Genomic DNA, 20,325 nt, shown 5'->3' with positions numbered 1-20,325 from the left:
GTTCCACCATAGGCAGAGCAGCAACTGTCCCAGTTTTCTGGTAAGGAGCTGGAAGAGCGTTCCCTTGTTGGAGGTCAGGTTGAAGTTCTGCAGAGGTGCCAAAGCCCAACTGCTGCAGTGGGTCAGGCATGGAATCCCTGGCATGCCTGTGCCCAGGTCCCACGCCAGCAGGTGTGCTGCCTGCTACAGGGCCAGAGACCCTTGCAGCTCAGAGAGTGCCAGCAGTGCTGGGCAGAGTTGCCATTCCCAAGAAGTGCAGGGACAGGTGGAGGGCTGCAATGGAATGCATGATTCTGGAACTGTGAGGGGTGATGGTGTTGCATGGCAGACCCGCCACGCCAGGCTCCTCACTGGATTGTCAGGAGCTGCTTTCCCCCCTACAGCCCTTAGCCAGCTGTCCCAGTGTTCCCCAGGAGGGACCCACAGTTACCCTGCTAAGGCCAGGGGTGGGGGCTGTCCTGGGCAGGCTCTGTGGCCTTATGTGCATGTCCCTTTCCAAGTCACAGCAAAGTTTAGCAGCTGCTGGTGAAGGTGGGGTGTTGGTGGAAAAGCTGGGGCTCGCCTAAGCTGGGAGGCATGGGAAGGTGGCACAGCAGCCATGTCTGTGTGCTCCTGCCTGCAAGCGTGGGCTCACTGAAAGAACAGTTGGAAACCACTGGAGATGTTCTCATTCGCAATTAATGTGGCTTTATTTTTAATGTGTTGGGCTCCTCTCTTGACAGCAGTTAGTTACAGTGTTTCACATAAAAATGGGCAAAAGGACAGAACTCAAGGAACTAAATTCAAATAGAAATGTGATGCTGAAGAAAAGAATCAGGGCTCTCTTCTTAAAACATTTAGCATAGAAGAAGCTAGGAGCACAAGATGCCATTTCAATACAGTTAAGACGTTCACTTTTTTAATTATAGGTTTAAAATAGTATTTTTTACCTATTACATACAGGAAGATTACGCGTTGTTGCCCACATGCAGAAACAAGCAAAAGCAGAGTTTAACTGTTTCTCTCTATAGTGTTGTATTACCTCTGGCTCCAGGTGGGTCCTGCTGGCTCCTGTGGCCTGAGCAGGGCCAGACTCTATGAATCAGCATTTTCCTAAGTCATTTTTCCCCATTGTTTTTTTAAGATGGAAGGGAGTGGAGGAGAGAGGGAGATAGGGAATGAGAGAAGCTCAAGGCAGAACAGACTGCAACAAAAACTGAAAAAAAATGTGGAGCCTTGAGGACAGGGAAGCAAACTGGTGTAGGATAAAGGTAGCCAAGCAGCAGAGCTGCAGAGGGCAGGAGCAGAGCATGGAGGGCAGCCTTCCTCCTGGAATCCACCAGTGGCCACACTCCTGCCTGGAGGATGCAGGTACCTCACAAAGCCTCACTATTACTGCTGCTTAGTCAGAATTGCTTCAAGTTTAAAACTGAGAAAACATTCATGTGTGGGTCTATCTAAAGTTAGTGCATTAGCTTTTACATCTAGCTACGCAGAGGGGTCCCAGGAGCCAGTGAGGGCCATGCTTGTGCCTCTGGTGTCTGGCATCCTGCAGCTGCCGCCATGGCAAGTGGGCCAGGGTCTCCCCAAAGCACAGTAGGCAAAGCCCCCCAGCATTCCAGGGAGGGGCAGGGGCAGGTGTTTTAGTGCCTGCAATTGCCAGAACCAAAATTCATGAATGCTGACCCCATCAGGGTGCAGAGAATGACATTTATTATGCTGGCAGACACAGTGTGATTCCATGGTTAAAATGAACACAGCACAGGGCAGGAATTTGCTAAAGCCCTGAGTAAGCTCACATGCTCCTAACAGGGGCCATAGCCAAAGAGCTGGCTGTGCCTTGGGGAGGCTGCTGGCCTCAGGCCTTGTCCTACAGCTGCTGGGTTTTAGACACCGCCTTGCAGAGACATTTTTGCTGCCCACAAGTTCTCTGTGGTCTTTTCATTTGTTTAAATTGCAGCATGTTAGTATTTGTACTGAGAAAACCTCTGAACTGACACTAAAAGCACATGGTATCATGTTAACATGTATAAATTAAATTATTAACACAAAATGCAGCTTAACGTTAAAAAAATAAATATATAAATTAAAATGCAAAATAGACCATTTCCCTAGAAACTCCATTTTAGTGCTAGGAGCAGGTTTCTAAGCAGCATTTTCTTCATGTCACCTGCCAGAAAACTAGCACTGTGACTGAAGTGTCCCAGGCTAGTGCAACACAGGGCCCGAGGATGCTCATGGTGGAGTCAGCCCTCTGCTCAGGGCCAAGCACAGTGGGTGTCACAGAGGATGGAAATACTTTGTGCTGACTGACAACCATTGCAGCACAGCTTTCCATCTCATTCCTTTTTTCCCAGAGCACAGCCTGCTGCCACTCTCTTTGTCTTACAGAAAAGCTATCTTTGTGGTAAGATCCTCTGTCAGTTCTCTTGGACGTGGCAAAGGCTCATGGATGCTGCAGGTACAGTGCACCTGAACACCCCACTCCCTGCTGGGAGAACGTGTCTCCCACACTGAAACAGGTCTGTGTGCCAAGGAGGTTCTGGGTGGCTGTTCAGTAGCCACAGTGCACTCACTGCACACATTCCTGTTCCTGCCAGGGCGTCCAGAGAGCAAGGACAGATACCCACAGTGATGCACAGGCCAGGGAACAAGCTGCAAGGTGGCACCACATGGACGAGCAGCACCTCACCTGCGCTGTCAACACATCCCTGCCACAGTGTGAGGGAACTGAGAATGACTACGCTTGCTAAACTACTTTTTCCCGAGTATTTTGGGAAGGGCCTTCTCTTCCCTCACACCACAATTGTATTCCCCGCATCCTGGATACTTGGGGGGACAACAAAAAGCTTGAACACAGCTATAAGGCTTGGAGCCTGGCACACAGGCAGCGAGGCGATGGCTGCTGCGTGCAAGCTGGCGCAGCGACAGTGGCTGGGCACCAGCCTCCCCCAGCAGGGCCTGCGTGCCCCTCAGCTGCCTCGCCACCGTCCTCCAGAGCCTTTGGTTTAGGGACAGGGAGGTTTCTTGTACAGCCCGGGCCAAGCCTGGCCAAGGTTTTCTCAGCCCTTCTGCTGTTGAGGGGGCTGTAGTTGTGCGTTTGGATGCTCTTTGTGTGTAACTGTTTAGGCCGCAGCCTCTCTGTGCCTCCTCCTGCCACACTCCTGGTGTGCAGGAGTCAGTTGGCTGCTGTGTGCGAAGCTCAAGTTAGCAGGTTAGGAATGTGCCGAACCCTCCCCTCCCACTGCCATGATCCTTCATCCCAGCTCCCTGAGCACAGCAAACAGGTGCTGCAGGATGCCACAGGTGAGTACTTGGGACAGAAATTTGCCAAGCTGGCATGTGGTGGTCGTGCCTAGTTGGAGCACAGGTCCCCTTGCTCAGAACACCTCCTGTATGCTCAGGAGGGGAGATGGAAGAATGACCTTCACTGTCACATTACAGTTCAGAGGGTTTTGTCTTCCCTCATCTCCCTGGTGCAATTTCTTTGCAAGTTAAATTTCGCCTCTGCCCCCTGCCTCCCATGCACTCTGCATGCAGCAGCAGCACTTCAGCCCTCACCAGAAAGGTGAGGTTCATGGTGCTAGAGGTTAAATGGCAAGGCAGCCAGGAAGAGAGTAGAACAAGCTCTCACAGCAGCAAGGCAGCCAAGATAGTCTACAGAAACTGTACAGGCAGCAGAATAAAGCAGGGAAGGTGAAAGTGCCCCTGGCCTGCAACTGCTCTTGCACAAACTCTTAGCTCAGTCCAGAAAATTACAGAGCCCTGCACTTCTTCCTCACGGCATCCAGTGCTGAGCAAGATGGATACCTGATTGCCTGACAAATGGGAACCATGTAGAGGACTAAACCAGAGAAGAACTGGACTGTGATTAGATGGTGTCTCTCATGTTGCATCGGTGACTGAAGAATCAATGGATGAACACAAAACGTGGAAGATCTAGAATTCAATCTTACAGGCTGGAAAAGATTCGTCCTGCATCACAACAGTGCTGCTGCTTGCCAGTACCATGATGTTTAGCTCTTGCTGTTTCTCATGGGTCTGTTGATACCATTCTCGTGTTACCTCAGTATCATGTGTTGGGATCAATGTCACCTGGGAAAAGAAAGCAGCAGGGATGATTGAGAACAACTGCAGTGACAAAGAATGCCCGTAGGAGCTGAGGCTAAAATTTCTTGTTAATTTTGGAACACTGTACCCTTGGTACTGCTTGTTCTATTTAGTGTCTTTCAGATGTCGGGTTCTGAGGCAGAGCTTTATTGTATACAGTACCAGCACAATGGGGCTCTGAACTGGCTGGAAACTGGCAGCACTGACACCATAATGATGAGAATGGCTGCAGTGCAGGGGAGAGCTCTGGAGCTCCAGAAACAGCCTCAGAAAGATCCTTCAGTGTGAAAAGGAACAATACTGGCAGTGTCACTCTTAATGGACACTATGTGCCCATTGACCCAGTGTGCAACTCAGGGACCTTGAAATATGAGGCTGCTTCATCTGGAAGAACATTTATACCTTTCTGTATGTGTCTTCAGGAGTGCCCACCTGGGCTAAACAAGAACTGTGTTACAGAACATTCTTGTTTAAATGCTCTATTAGTAAGTTGATGTCAGAAAAATCTTCAGCGAGCCAGGCTAGCAAGAGATGCCACTGGGTGTGGGACACTGATGAAAATTCAGTTTGTGTCGGTGTTTGACTTTGCTTGAGGATAGGTGCATCCTGCAGTAGGTAAGGATGAGTGTATGATCTCTCAATGCTTCCTCCCCTCAGGAGGATGTGGAAAAGAGGACATATCTGCTTCTATTCATACCATTTTGCAGGTGTCCTCCTCCTCATCAGTACAAGCAATTACTCTGCTGAGACTGCAAAACAGGATATGCCCAGTACCATTTGCTTCCTCTCAGTGTACTCCCTTGGGTATGTGATACCCATCTTCTTCTGAGCACTTGTGACATCAAAAGCATTACACAGCACTTTGCATTTCCATGACCTACCTGCAGGTTCTCTCCCCACTGAGACTTCCCTTCCAGAAGTGCATCCAGCACTGCACGGCTTGGCTCTCCGTTGGCTGCATCATTCCCGCTCACAACATAATAAGATGCTCGAACCCGCTTGAAGAACTCTGGATCTGTGTTCTTCCCACTGCAGTGGTTGGGGATGTAGGCCAAGTCCACATAGACAGGTGGACCCATAGGCACCGACAAACTGCTCTTAGGACTGTTGGAAGCTTTGGAAAACAGGAAATAAGAGGCTATCAAAACCCTTCTGCAAAGGACAAACACTCAGATTAACACAGAAGGACCTGGATTCCAGAAAGACTTTTCCATTGCAGCAGTGAAGTTAAGACTTATCCATGCTCTGCTTCTCAGAGGTGACCTGGGTGCGTTTCTGGGCCAGTGCTGTGACAGGTCTTGGGTGGGAAAGGGAGTTCTGCTATTTTTTGGGGGGGAAGGATTGGAAAGCTTTGGGAGCAGAAGCTTTTTTCTGGGGAAGGGAACCAAAAATCTCCATTATTAACTTTTGCAGAGTTGTAATCCCAATTAATATTTAGTCCTAATTTTTGTCAATAACCTACATTTGCTTAAACACACAGACACACTCCCTCCCCCATTCTGATGGGCTGTGTATGCTATCCTAGGGTATTACAGTAGTCTTTCTGGAAGGTCCATCCTGGCTTCCTGCCATCCCTGTGAATCGCTGCTGCTCCTAGGACTCTATTGCACTTTCATATCAACCTTTTGTACATCTCAGCTTTATCACTGCTTATAACTTTTTATGCCTGACTGGGAAGATGTGTTCTCTGTGTTTAACCTAGTGCTTTTCTCTGTGTTGGACCTATAGAGATAATACATTTTTCAGGAAGGATTTCTTACCGGGATTTGTTTTGATGCCATTAACAAGGTTCTTGCCAGCGTTGCTGTGACTACTCCGGGATAACTCATCCTCTGGCATCAGCACACTACGTGGTTTGGGCTTTTCTCCTCCATCTCTTTCTTTTTTGGCAGTGACAGATTTTGGAGATTTGTCCGATGACTGTTTCACAGGAGTGGGTGATCGTTTCCCTTTCACATCTAATTTTCGGGCAGGTGAGGAAGATTTGGGTTTGCTCAAAGGCTTCCTCACACCTTTGTTCTTTTCTTTTATGTCTTTCTTGGAAATTTTATCAGTTCTGCTCATGCTTTGCTCATTTAACAACATATCAGGGTCTACCATGCAGACATCAGGGTGAGGAGGGTGGGGATGGGGATCTACCATTGGAACAGGCTGAGGATCATGGCTGGACCTAGAACTGGCATGATGAGCATTCCCCACAGCTTTGTCCACTGGGAGGAAATCAGCATCTTCATCTGAGTCCATGTTGGCATCTGCTGTGATGGATGGACATTCTTCAGTCTCAGGAGGGACATCGGAGTCTGACTGGGAGGTTCCAGAATCACTCACTGATGTTGGAGGGGTTTCCTCCACTGTGGCACTTTGCATGGGACTGCTCCCAGTGTGGGGTGGTCTCCCCTGCACTGAAGGGTGACCCTCCTCCTCTGAGAGGTCACTGTCTTCAGAGAGCTCATGGGGGCTCGGGTTGATGAATGAGGGAGAGAGCTCTCCCTTTCTCTGCTTGTATTCACATGAGGAAAATTTCTGTCCACAATCAGAACTGCTTCCTAAATGGGTCTCCGTGTCATGGGAAGCATCTCCACAGTCCTCTGCTTTTTCACCCCTCTGCACAGCTGGGAAAAATGGCTGGAAACTGTTTTCAGGGGACATCAGAGAGGAAGGGCGGCTTTGCCTCTCTGTTTCCTCTTTGCCCGTGCATGGAGAAAAACTGCAGTCAGAATCAGGATATGTTTTTTCATCTTTTGCCTCTGCTGCATGGTGTGTGCTTTGGAAAGCTGGCAGACTAGTGCTCACCTCTGTTGGGCCATTAGCTGTGGTTTCATCTTTGTACTGATGATGAGAAAATGATGTCAACACATCAGGGAGAGATCTCAGTGGCAACGTCTGTTCTGCAAATGGTGCCTTCTGCTCTGGGCTGCTACCACAGTGCTCCTGCTCTTGCTCTGCAGAGAATGGTGAGGGCTCTGAGCCCTGGCACTCTTTTCTGCATGGCAAGGTGTGGTGACTCATGCCACATGGAAATGGAGACCCATGTTCTTCAGCAAAGACAAAGTCTTTGGTTTCAGCTGTATGTATTTTCACAGCATTATCTGGAACCAGTGGAGACACATCCCAAGCACTCCTGGTACCTGATTCCACTCCTGCACCTGTGGATGTGGAAAGCATATGGGAATAGAAACTTTCTGCTGTAGTCAGGATCACAGGAGTGGTGGCCTCAGATGAGGGTTCCTCTGACAGGCTGGAAGAGTCATCTTTCAGCTGCTGCTGGGTCACAGACTCTTTCTCCACACCTTTGGAGAACACCTTGTCTTCTTCATATGGACTCAGCGGTGAGAATTTAGGAAAAGATGAGTCAAGGCTGCTGATTTTCTCAGAAACCTCCAAGTACTCATCTTTGTTTCCCTGGGCTGACAGCAAAGCACAAGGAGACTCTAAAGAAAGAGAAATATCCCCTAAATGGCTTGCTGAGGTTTGCTTATGTCTGAATGTGCTGGCTGTTTCAAATCCAGAAGAGCTATCCATCCCTCTGCTCTCTACCCTTGGGCCCTGTTCATATCCTTCTGTTTGTTTGCTGGAAGCAGATTTCAGGTATATGGCTTGCTCTTGGCACTCGGAGGCCACTGCTGCACTTGGATAATCTGCTACCCAGAAATGGGATTCCTTTGTGGATTTTTCAGCAGCCTCTATCTTTTGTGAAGAATCATGGCACATTTCTGAAGTTTGCTCATCTCTGTCCATGTCTGGCACGTCACTGTAACCAGCAACATATGTCTCCACAACAGCAGCTGATGCAGTCGTCCTACTTTCATATTTCTCTTGCCAGCCTGGACTAGAGGGAGAAGAGGCAGCGGAGCTGGGTGAAAGAGGCTCCTGACATTTGCTCTGCAGGAAGGGGTCTGAGACAGGCAAGCTGCTGGTGGCTGAGATGCGTGTATAGACAGTGCCTGCAGCTTCAGCAGGGCTGTGCAGTTTAGATTCCTTTTCAGACTTCTCCTTAGCACCTTTTTCTAGCTCTGAGTCACTTGCACTTTCTTCCCCTCGACCTGCTTTCTCATAGTATGTATCTTTGGGATTTGGGATTTCAGATTTCAGGGACAGAGATACCTGCTCCTGGCTAGACAAAATTATATTCTCATCTGGACAACCAGCATCAATATAGGCAGATGATTTTCCTTGATAAAAGGTGTCAGCTGTGACGGTGGGAGAGGCAAATGCTGCGCTTGCAGATGATGGATGCAGTGCAGAGTCCAGTTCTCCTGGTAAAGCAGAAGACACATTCAGTTTTTCCTGTCCTTCTGATGTCCTAGGCTTCCCTGTTTCAGATAAGGGCAAATATCTTTCATGGATGTCTCTATAGTCAAAGACTGAATCTGCTTTATCCTTAGGGGATGCTGGAGATGACAGCTCCTTCTCAGCAGAGGTATAAAGGCAGGACTCTTCTTCCTTTGCAGACACATGAAAATTTTGACCTTTTTGAGAGTTCAGTGCTGTCACTGGCACCTTGTCAGTGTAACCTGGGCTGTGTGCACCCATGGTTGTGAAGGGAGAGGGTCCCGCTCCAGACACAATTATCTTCTCATAGATGTCAGCATACTTGAAACTTCTTTCATCAGGGTAGGGAGTTGGTTCTCTTTCTTCTGGTTCTTGTCTTGTGGAAGTGTCATCATCTCTCTGTGTGCAGACCCCTTCCTCATAGGAATAAGGCTCAGGGGAACTCCTGGAATAGGTTTCTGGAGGGTACGCCTCTCGGATGGTAGCACCCACAGCCCCAGCACAGCTGACAGCATCACTACTTTTCTGACCTGGGCCTTGTGCTGGAGGGGAGTGTGCACACTGCCCTGACAGCTCAGCACTCCCTTTTGTGGACTCTGCAATACATTCTGCTGCTCTCGTAGATTGCAACAGAGTAGATGCTGCTGCTGTCTGCTCTTTTCTTCCTGTAGAGTCATACAGACCCTCAGTGGATTTGCAGTCATCCTCTTGCCTGCTATCTGACTTGTATTTGCAATCTATTTCCTGATACAAATCACTGATGTCTAATTTCTTTTCAGATGCCTTTGATGGGACATCCTCCCATAAAGGTGGCTTGCACTGATCCAACTTGCAGGGCCTCTCTGCTCCTGGAGGTGCTTCTGTCTCCTTTCTCACTGCAGACAGGGGAGATGTCAGAACTTGGTCTAGTGACTTTGCATAGATATCTAGGACAGCTTTCTCCTCATTGTCTAAGCAGGAGCAATCTTGTTTAGAGGTCAACAACGATTCTTGACTTTCTTTGTTTCCAGTTAAAGCTTTGGCCTGATTTTCCTCACCAGGGATATACTGAGGAGATAGAGGAGAACCTTCCCTTTGTGCTCTTTCTGGGACAGTGATGTCAGCAGGAATCACATCCACTTTCTTTGTTTCTGACATAGGTTGGGCACCCTTCTGTGTGTCTTCTTTGTAATCAAATGACTCCATCTTTAAACATTCAGTTTCTGCTTGCAGTAGCATGGGTTTGTCTTCAGCATGGTGAAGCTCCTCATCCTCCTCATTGGGTAAGTGCTCTCCTCTCCCACTGTCTCTCCCTTCCTCAAGATACCCAAAGGCAGAACCCCACGCTTCCCTCTCTGCCTCTCTCCAGGTATGGCTGCCAGGCAAGGCAGGAGACAGGTTCTCCTCCTTTCCCAGTTTAGGAAGGGATTTTGTTTCAAATTCTGGTACCTCATCTAAGAATGTACACTCCCTCTCTTTGTCATATCTCTGCCGCCTTCCCTGAACAGGGACCTCTTCTACTTCTTCTGGAAACCACACTTTCTTCTCATAACTTAAATCTTTCATGCAAAACTTATCCATTTCTGGAGATTTTTTTTCTTGAGCTTCCTTCAACCTGCAAGATTTTATGTCTTCAGTAGAAATGTGTGAACATGTTTTATCTTTACTTGGGCTAGATTCTGTAAAATGTAAGCTCTTTGCATCTGGAGATACTTCCTGAGAGTCCAAGCCTGCATTTCTTCCCCTCAACAGGCTCTTTTCTGATGCAGAAAATAAACTGCTGTCATCTGGAGACATTTCTTCAGTTGAAGAATCTCTGGGTGATGTGCCTTTAACTGAACTACTTTCTGGGCAAGGAGAAGATTTTGATGCTTCTTTCAGTTCTTTGGCAGAAATTTCCAGTGATTTTTCATATGTAGCTGGGCTCTGGTCGATGAAACATGTGGATTTCACAGCTTCTGAAGAGAATTTGTCAGTGCACTTGGACACAGTTTTTTCTTCTGCAGATACCTCTTCTGTGAAACTAAGAGCTTTGATATCTTCTGGAGAAATTCCTTTAATAAAAACATCTGAAGAGATTTTCCTGCTGGAACTCTCAGTGAGAGAAATGGATGTGGTCTCTTCTGGGGAAATATCTTCAATAGAAGCATGAGAAGATTTCTCTTCTTCTGAGGTGTCTCCTGTTAAATATAGCAGTTTTCCTTCTTCAGTAGTAATTGTCTTAGAAATATCTGAGGATTTTTCTTTACCAATCCATTCTTCTGTAAAAGAAGGTGATTTGATGCCATCTGGTGAAAATTGCAAAGATTTGTCATTTTTAGATTTGCTTTGGCTTGTGAACTGTGGAAGATCCACATTTTCTAGAGAAGTTCCTGTGGTTGCAAATGGCTCAAAGGACAAGTGTTTTGGAAATCCCATTAAACCTTCTGTCATGGTTTTAGTTCCTTGCTCTTTTTCTGGTTTTGTGCTTGGAGGCTGCTCGTCCTCCCCAATCACCACCGTGTCCTGCTTGTGGTAAGAGAGCCAGGGCAGCTCCTCCCTCCTCACTGGTTCCTCCTGCACCTCCTCCTCAGGAGACACTGGAACATCACTGCTCAAAACCCGTTCATGCTGCACAGGTCCAGGCACTTCTCTTTCATGTCTGGATTTAGCCACAGATGCCTCGTCTTCTCTGAGAGGTTCACCCTTGGCTCCCTTCACCACAACAGAACTTTGGCCTTCCAGTTTCTTGGCAGCAGCATCCGTTTGTTTTTCAAATAGATCTGAATCTACTGTTTCCAGCTTTTCCTCCACTGGAGACTGGTGGAAGGGTGTGTGCCCTGCACTGGTGGGGCCAGAGGGAGTGGGAGAGGCCATTTTGACTGTGCTGTCATCGGGACTCGTGCACCGTTCTTCAGCCTCGGCAGAGTCAGCCTGGGAAAAGGGTGCTTCCTCAGTGGATAAAGGCATCTCCTGTGTAGGAACACTGATTATCACATTATCAGGGCATCCTTGAGGAACAAACACAGGGGCATTGTAATGCCCTCTGAGTTTCTCAGGCATCTCAATATTTGGAGTCCCATCTTCTTCATCTTCCTCATCTTCTGCCTCCTCATGAAGGTCCTTTTTTTGAGTTTCCACTTTCCTCTCTCCTTCTGCTAATGCATGGAAATCTTCAGGGGGTGGAGATTTAAAGCATTTGTCTTCCTCCAAGGATGATGTGGGAGAAATGGTGCCAGCAGAGGGAACGTAGTCAAGACCTTGGGTTGCTTCAGTCCGAGAGGAGGGCATACTGTTCCCTGTGTCCAGAAGTAAAGAGCTTTTCCCAGTCTCTTCTGTTTGTGGTGCTGTTATGGATGCAACAGATTGATCCTCTGCTACTGATGTTGCAAAAGATGAAAGCTTGTCACATTCAGTAATGGAGGTAGCAGAAGATATGTGTTCCTCCTCAGCTAGAGGTGCTGCCACAATGTTTGTAGGATATGCCAGGATTTCAGACTCCTGCCCAGCATAGCCCTTGGCTGAAAGGTCAGCAGGAGGCATAGCCTGTATTCCATGTACTGCTTCAAAAGAGCCTGGATGGTCAGGGACAGAAATGTTATAAGCATTGACATCATACTTCAAGTGTGGGATCCTCTCTTCCTGTTCATCATGTATTTCTTCATCAGAAATGGTCTGCTCTGTTTCTGAATAGCCAGGAATAGTTTCATCTTGGATATAAGAAACATGTTCTGCTGTTGCTCCTGGTGGGACTGGCAGGCTGCTCAGATATGACTCTTCCTTTGTTATGTCCTTTTCAAGTAACTTGGTTTTCTCGTCCATGAAACTAAATTCTCTTTCCTTCTCTGTAATAGTAAACAGTTTGTCCTCCTTATCATCCTGATTCAGCCTACAGAATTCTCTATTCTTCTCCACTTTCTCCTCTGCTTTCATGTGCTGTTCTTCCTTTTCTTCCAGTTCTGCCTTTTCTATCACATCTTCTCTCTTTTCCTTCTCATCCTCTTCCTGTACCTGTGTCCTCTCAATATACTTTTCGCAAGTTTCTGCTTCCCTCTGTTTTCTGTCCAAAGAGATTTTCTCCTCTTCCTCCTTTTCCTCCCCTCTGAACACTGGTGGCTGAGCAGCCTTTGCCAAGAGGTCTGTATGTGATGGCAGGTGTTCTTTGTCAGGAAACACCTCAATGTCCTGGCCCTGCTCAGCTTTTCCCCCCCAGTATCTTATGTCATGGTTTTCATCTACTGTTTTTCTTTCATCCTCTATTTTTTCAGCAGGACCTCCCCTCAGCTCCCACTGATGGACTGCCATTTCCTCTGCTGATGATTCTTTTTCCATATCAGTAGTAGTTACTCCCTGGTCAGGGGTCTTTCTTTTTAAAATCAGATCCACTTCAAGGTTACTCTGACCAGTCATATCAACAGAGTCTCTTATCTCTGCTTCAGGTGCTCCCATAATCTTATCACTAACCTCCGTATCAGATCGTTCTTGAGTCAACTGCAAGGCCCCTTTCTCCTCATGCTTCAGTTCCTCAAAGTCCTTTGTAAGATCTTCTGGTGAAGACAGGACTAACCTCTGTTCCACCATGGATGTCTCTCCTGGATCCACTTGTACAGGTGCCTTCTCCATTGGTGATGTCTTAAGGTCAGCAGGTACCTTTTCAGGTTCTTTTTCAGGTTTTACTTTGATCTTCTCAGTTTTGAGTCTGCCTGGAAGTTTTGCCTTGTACAGTGTTTTTCTTACTTCTGGGGTAAATGGTTTCAAGTCTGGTTTAGGAATTTTTTTGAGCTCTGTTTTGTTTTCTTTCTTTTTATCATCTTTCTTTGAATCTTTTTTCTCATCTTTCTTTCCATCATCTTTTTTTAAGTCCTTTTTCTCCTTCTTAATCTCTTTCTTTTCTTTGTCTTTCTTCTCCTCTAATTTGGATACTTTCTCTTTGAGATGCTTTTTTCCAGCCTTGTCTTTTGCCAATTTTCTTTTCTCAGCTTTGAGAGCATCACTTGTTTCTGTCTTTATCTTTTCATGTTTAACAGGTTTCTCAGGAACTTTCTCTGTGTGTTCCTTAACCTTTTTTTCAATTTTAGCATCCTTTACAACTTCTGGTTTTACTTCCTTAATCCCCTCCTCAACTGCTTCTTCCTTCTTGGCTTGCTTTGTCACAGATGGCTTGGGGGAAGACTTAAGACTCTCTTTACTGTCAGTTCTTTGTTTAATTTTGGTCTGCTTCAGCACAGGTGGAGGTATTCCAGAGGTGATATCTTTCTGAGTAGCCACTGGGTACCTTAGAAAATCAAGGTGCTTGAGTTTCTCAAGACCTTCCAATATCTTATTTTGAGGAGCATTTCCAGGAAACAAAACCCTTACAATTTTCTCAGTTGGGCTGGCTGGTAGCCATACCACTAGGGCTGTGATAGATGTGAGATAGGGAACAGAAATTTCACCTTCTTTTCCACTTGCAAGAATGATGCCAGTCTTTGCTTTACTATTGCCAGCCCATTTCTGCATTAGAAACTGCATTTCTTTACTGTCCTTGACAGGGTTCAGTATATACATGTCCAGCTTACCCACTCCCATTTTGTGGAAGAGCGTGATGGGCTCGATGGTGCTGCTCACCACCCTGTAGAGAGGCTCTGATTTAATGCCCAGTCTGTTGAGATACTGCAGTGTCATGCACGCTTCTTCGATGCTCCTCTTCACTTTCATGGAGGCTTCAGGCATCTTCAGCTTTTCAGGAACATTAAAAAAAACCACCCCTAGCTCAGGAGAAATTAGGTTTTTCATCCAGTCACTGTAGTTGGTAGACCCCTGGGACTGTTCCTCCTCTTGCTCAGCAACTTTCCTCTGCAGCAACCCGTTGATGCCAGGCAGGTTGTCTGCACCAATGTGGGTGAGCAGGATTGAGTCAATCCTATCCAGGTGCCTTACCAGCTTCCAGAAACATGATTTCCTTTCAGAGCCACCATCCACAAGGATGTTAAACCCATTGACAGCAAAGAGAGCAGAATCACCTCTTCCCCCAGGGAATATGTAGCAGCAGGGCTTAGAAAGCTTCAGAAAACCCCCTGAGGTGGGTGGCTCCAGGAGATCAAATGGGGATGGTACATCAACTGTCTCAGAGACATATTCTGCAAATTCAGACACCCCATCCATTTCTGGCAGAACTGGATCAGGATTCAGTTTCAGATTAATGATGTCCTGAAATCGAGGATGCCCAAGGTTGCTCCAGGCTCCTTCTCCCAGGCACGACACAGTAAGAGAGGCCTTGGTATCTGAATCAGAGTTGCTGAGAATCTGGGTGACCTAATGAGATAAACACAGACAAATAAAGGTCAAATATAGCTTTGAGACCTATACAGCACTTAAAAAAATAATGCAGCCAGTTAATGCAGAAATACTGAAGGTACCATGAGCACTTTACGAATGGGAAACATTGGGCGTAGATGAAATAGTTTGAAAGCCCATGGAAAATCAATGCATAGAGCCATGCTCTCTTTTGATATTCTTAATGTTTTTGGAAACTGCCCACAGTTGTGTTAAGACCCACTTTAAGAAATTTTGAGCGTTTGTCCCCTGCAGAGCCGGTCTGGAAGGTTATTTCAAGCTGAACACTTAAAGGAATCACCCATGCCTGCACCTTAGAAAACTTAAGACAGAGAGTTAAAGCAAGATTCCCAAGACAATAACATGAATTATTTTTAGTATGCAATTTTTTGCTGGATTGCAAACCCATCTGTCTGCAAATCTGCCTGAAGATTACCCTGAAGGAGGGCACAGGCTGCATTATTCTACCGTGCACTCTGAACAGGAGGGGATGTGCTGGATTACGGCTCACACTCACCTCCGGATCTGAAAGTATCTCAGCAAAATTCTGGTAAGTGAAGGTCCCCGTCTGCAGGACCAAGTCTCCTTCCTGGTCTGAGCTCTGACCACAGAGGATCAGTAGTTTGTGGGCTGATGAATCACACACAAGTGAGCGGACCTTTTCAGAGAGGAGATGAGACAGAGGGCTGCCATTAGAATTCACCTGTACTCCACACCAGCACCCAGAATCCCAATCCCACAACAGGCAATAACTCACGTTATTCATAAATAGCCAAACCCTACATTTTCTACATACAAGGAAGTTGTTTATTGAAGAGGGAAGACACTGCTACTGTCTGCCCAACACAGCTCCATGTCACACCAGAGTTACTGTGTATATCCTGATTACAGGCAAGACCAGAACACCTGGCCTTTTCACCACACCTTGCAGCAGACTGGCAGCAGGTTTGCACTCTCCAGAAGGTACAAAGTGTGATAATCATGACCTCCACGTCAAGCAAGGGCAGGAGAGCTGATGTGGAGAGACCTTGATGGCACATCTGGTCCTTACCTCGGACACAACACTGTCCACATTAGGATTTACCAGGATCACCGTGTCCAGGGTGTTACTCCGGTGATGGAGAGTTCTTTGGCCTGAAGAAAGAAAAAGGATTAAACAGGATGAGAGAAGCTGATGAGACAGCATCCAGCTAATGATATTTTAGCCTCAAAAGTTCCGCTTCAGCATGGGTTTGATTGCAAGGCTTCAGTTTGCAGTCAAGACCCAGTTTGATACCCAAGTCTCATAAAACAGAACAAACTCTTTTCAACAACAAGGAAAGAAATCCTTCTTCTGGATCAGCACGCTCAGCTCCAGCATATTCTGAAGTCCAGAGAACCAGGCACCTTGAGCTGCCTGCCTGTGCCAGATGGCTGTGTCTGTAAACACGGTGCGCACAAATGATCCCCTTCCAGACAGAAGTGCCTTGCCTCGTCACAGCTACCACAGAGAGGTGTCTCTAGTGCTGTCCAAACCCTAGCCAGTACAGGGCTCTGGCAGCCAGTCACTGGTGCCAACTCAGCTCTCACTGGAGTCGTGCAGCACTGGTAACAAGTCTCCACTCATTCATAACAGTTTTTTTCTTTAATGAAGCATTTTTCTTTAATTCAAATGTGCACTCCTAAACTGCTGCTATGGGAAGTACCTAGACAACAAGAATTCTCATTCTTCTGTCAGAGGCACAAATAGGAAACAAGACAGGACTCTGCTCTCTCTATATATTTAGAGAAAAAAGAAAAAAAGAAAAGCCAAAGAGCAAACAAGATCCTGGGAGTGCAAAAAAAGCAATTTGCTCACCTTGGCATGGGCATTGTACAGATATTTGGCAAAATGCTACCGTAATTCCAGGGCCCTATTAAATTATTAGACAGTAGGGTAATGAGTGTCTGCCAAGCTGACAGCCAGGACCAGAGCCAGTGCTGAATGCCCACATCAGACAGATGTGTCTGATCAGCTCTGGGATGCAGGACAGCATACAGCACCTTCCTGCAGCACTTTCCTGGTCACTGCAGGCAGCACGGAACCTTTTTTGATTACAGTCTTTGCTAATACCTACCTCTGGACATTTCATCCACTCAAAAAGCCAGACACTTAGAACTTAACTGTTGGAATATGTAATTTATAGGGTTTAAGACTTTCATAGGTTTTAATCCCTCATATAGACTGGAGGTCCATAGATCTTCACTGAAAATGAACAATTATTTTTATTTTGCATCTTTCAGACAACTGATGCTTTCTGACAATGTTCTTTCCACCCTCCACAACCTCCCATTGCCTCTTTCTAGGCAGATCTCAGTTCTTCTAAAATAGCTCTATCAATCTGGTGGAAGGATGGAAAGGATTGGAAGATGGAAGGTCAATATTCAGCATAGCTTTAAATCAAACTCACTTTACTGGAATGTTTTACTAGCAATTAATCAGACAGGTAAGCCCAGAAGGTAGCTTTCAGTCCAAAGAGAGCTAAGCTCTCAGCAGAGTTATTTGTACTCAGCATCTCTAGCTGCTTTCTGAACTTGTCTTTCAGTTTGGCTAAAAATTGCCCCTCCAGACTAAAACCAAACCATCACTGTGCAAAATGCATTGAGTTCAGTGGCATTTCTGGCACTTGATGTGGAATGGCTGGAGACACTGGGAAGCAAGTTCCTGTGCCCAGAAGGGACATTGCAAGTGAGCCATGGGGAGCAGCATGGGAGGATGGGAGGAGGCACAGGTGAGGAGGGCCCAGGAAGTTGGGCCTGGGGCATTCTGTGCAGCCAGAAGAAACAAAACCCCAGTAATCCTTGAGGCAATGATAATTGTGAAGGCATTGCTGATGTCCCAGAAGAGCTGACAAGGAGCACCCTGGATCCTCGTGGATCCATAGTGCAGCATCCACACAGCTCCCCCATGCCAGGATCTCCAGTCCTGCTGCTTGGGGCATCCAGAAGAGAAGTGATCTGCCCCCATTAGTCAACATTGCTACTGGGATAAAGTGACACAGCCTCTGCCACCTTGGTGCCTGCACACCCCAGACATAATTTTAGCAGTGGTTACCCACATCACCTGGGGAACACTGTGTGGTGCACAGCACCAACACCAGCAGCCTCGTCCTTGTGCCACACGCCAGGGAGGGCTCTTGGGCACGGTGTGATCACCGTGGCCACCTGTGGCCATCTTTCCAGGCCCGTGGCCATCTGTGGGGGGAAGGCCAGCCTGTGGGTTGCTGGCTGGCCGGGCAGCACTGGTGACAGGGCCAGCTGCAGAAGCAAGGGGCCCATTTGCAGCGCCAACAGGCATGAAAACACTGCTTCTCAGTGCCATCCCATGGTCCCAGCCCAGGCAGCTGAGCTGTCCCCGCTGAGGCTGTGAACAAAGCCTGGCTGTTAGCATTCTGCTGGCAGCCCCTCTCCCCCACGGGGAATGGCCCCTGCACGTGGGGAAGAAAGAGAAGGCTCAAGCTGCAGGGCCAGCAGTTGCTGGCAGATGGGGAAGGACTGAGTCTTGTGAAGAGCTGTGAGGATTAAGTTGTTTTCCTACAAGGTGAGGCTGAGTGTGTGTGTGTTGGGGGCGGGGGGGAATATTTTCAATATGAATAAATAAATACTTGATGGGAGAGAATTAAGAAGAGGAAGATAGGCACTCTCAGTAGTGCTCAGTGACAGGATGTGAGGCACAAATTAAAACACAGGCAATTTCATCTAAACACAAGAAAACACTGTTTTTACTATGAGAATGGTAAAATACTGAAATAGGTTGTACAAAGAGGTTGTGGAACATCCATCTCCAGAGATACTAAAAACACAACTAGATACAGGCCTGGGAAATCTGCTTTTGCTTACCCTTCTTGAACAAATGTGATTGGACTAAACAATCCCAAGAAGTCCCTTCCAGCCTACAGTTAACCAATTCTGTGACACTGTGAAGCACTGCAGCCCTCCATAACTTTGCTCCTGGCATACTGCGGGGTAGATTCCCTCTGTTCAGTTGCAGCAGTTGATTCTCAGGACGATACAGGAGCAGAGCTGTACAGATAGGCCATTTCCAGAAACATGGACTCCCTGCATACCAATGGACCCATGCACACCAATACCCCAAACTCTTTTTTAACTAAATTCAGAGGCAAAGCAGAGCAGCACATGAATTCCAGGCTGAACTGCAAACTGTGAGTCAGGCAGCAACACAGTGCCCTAAGGCGGCCCATGCCCCTTGTTCACCCCAAGCTGGGGCAGTGGCAGCCCATGCCTGGCTAAGGGCTCTGTGAATCCAAGTGCTTATCAGGCTGAGAAGCTCTTTGCTGGCCACTTTCTCTATACAGCCTGTGGCAGCAGCTGCACAGACAGAGGATTTAAACACACAGCACATCATTCCTCTCACTAACAAAAACCATATGCACCAGGAACGTGTAGCGGTACGAGTGACATTGCAGACATGGTGGCTTGAAGTATGCTGTTCAGGTCACTTCCTGGCATTTGTCCTTATTAGAGCTCCATCACAGTGAAATGTGTGCATTGCAAATGAGAAAATCCCTCCATTCCACCGACCAGTTCAAGAATACCCTTCTCAGGCTCCTGAAGACTGCTGTCTTCAATTTACCTGGAACAAATACCTGGACACAGCTCATCTCCAGGTGCATTCTGAACGCAGATCCCTGACCCTGTGCAGCCCTCTCCAACTATACTGAGAAGCTGCTACATTAAATAAATATCCTCTCTTCAGTAGCATTGCACTTCTCATTTTGTATGAACCCTCACTCTGTGTGTTCAGGCACATTCTGATTTCTGCAATGATCCTTGTGCACATGCACTTCCAGGAAATATTTCCATCCATCATGCCCCCACCAAGGCAGAAAGCCCCTGGTCTTTACCACTTGTTTCTTTGGAGGAGAGTTTCTTTAGTCCCTAGGAGCTGCTGTCATCTATCCCTATGGCCAGTAGGATGAGAAAGAACAGAAGTATACAAGAAGGAGCACAGAAGATTCACAGGGTGTCATTATTGTATTTTCTGTATTATTCCCCACCCTATTTTTTTATGCATCATAATATAACCTAAGATTAGCTTTGCACCAAATAAAGATCTTCAGTTAGGGTACACAGTGAAATCCAAATTTCACCCTGCCGTGAAACTATTAAGCCCTTTTAGGGAGTCTAGAAGGTTTAATTTCTCTAGTGTGCTTGACTTTGTTTTTTTTGACAATGAATTTAATGAACACCATGACTGTGCAATTTAGTTGCTGAAGTTCCTCACAGACTTTTCTACATCTCAGTAACTGTGTCATCTATAAATTTAGCCACCTCCATGTCTCTTCATCACTGCTGTACTGATCAACTTTGTATTTAGTAGTGGAAATCATGAAGCCCTTGTACTTTACCTCTGAATGCCACACAAAGATGAACATGTATTTGTTTGCTAACTTGATGTCTGTCTTTTAAGTACTTTTGGCTCATGGCATTACTTACCTTTTACCCACACAAAGTGCTTGCTGCATAAGATATGGAAACATTAAAACATATGGAAAGATTTAATACACAAACGCACCTCATTCACAGCCACAGTAGGGTTTCAGAAAAGAGGGCATTTCCCTTCTCCACACAGATTACATTACTTACCATTGTGCAGAAATATCAGCACCCTCACCCCAGAGGCCTGCAGAAGACACATACAGCTCCTTCCTA

The 20,325-nt window shown here is 46.8% G+C and overlaps 1 protein-coding gene across 2 annotated transcripts in view; it reads right to left on the bottom strand.

Annotated features, from left to right (window-relative positions):
- Positions 1–664: 664 nt before the first annotated feature.
- The window catches only part of MAP1A (microtubule associated protein 1A), a 50,498-nt gene continuing 30,837 nt past the window's right edge, over positions 665–20,325 (bottom strand). For both annotated transcript variants that reach the window (XM_071441012.1, XM_071441013.1), the window contains 5 exons: positions 15,686–15,768; positions 15,152–15,292; positions 5,850–14,613; positions 4,971–5,203; positions 665–4,074 (listed from right to left, as the gene is read on the bottom strand). In XM_071441012.1, the coding sequence (XP_071297113.1) occupies positions 3,919–4,074; positions 4,971–5,203; positions 5,850–14,613; positions 15,152–15,292; positions 15,686–15,768 (9,377 nt within the window). In that variant the 3' untranslated portion in view covers positions 665–3,918. The remainder of the gene's footprint in view (positions 4,075–4,970; positions 5,204–5,849; positions 14,614–15,151; positions 15,293–15,685; positions 15,769–20,325) is intronic.

This window comes from Agelaius tricolor, unplaced genomic scaffold (genome assembly GCF_023055355.1).
Source record: "Agelaius tricolor isolate 1412-34295 unplaced genomic scaffold, bAgeTri1.0.p SCAF_16, whole genome shotgun sequence".
In the NCBI taxonomy this organism is placed as follows: domain Eukaryota; kingdom Metazoa; phylum Chordata; class Aves; order Passeriformes; family Icteridae; genus Agelaius; species Agelaius tricolor.
The sequence above is the reverse complement of the archived record's forward strand: the minus strand, read 5'-3'. Positions and strand labels throughout refer to the sequence as shown.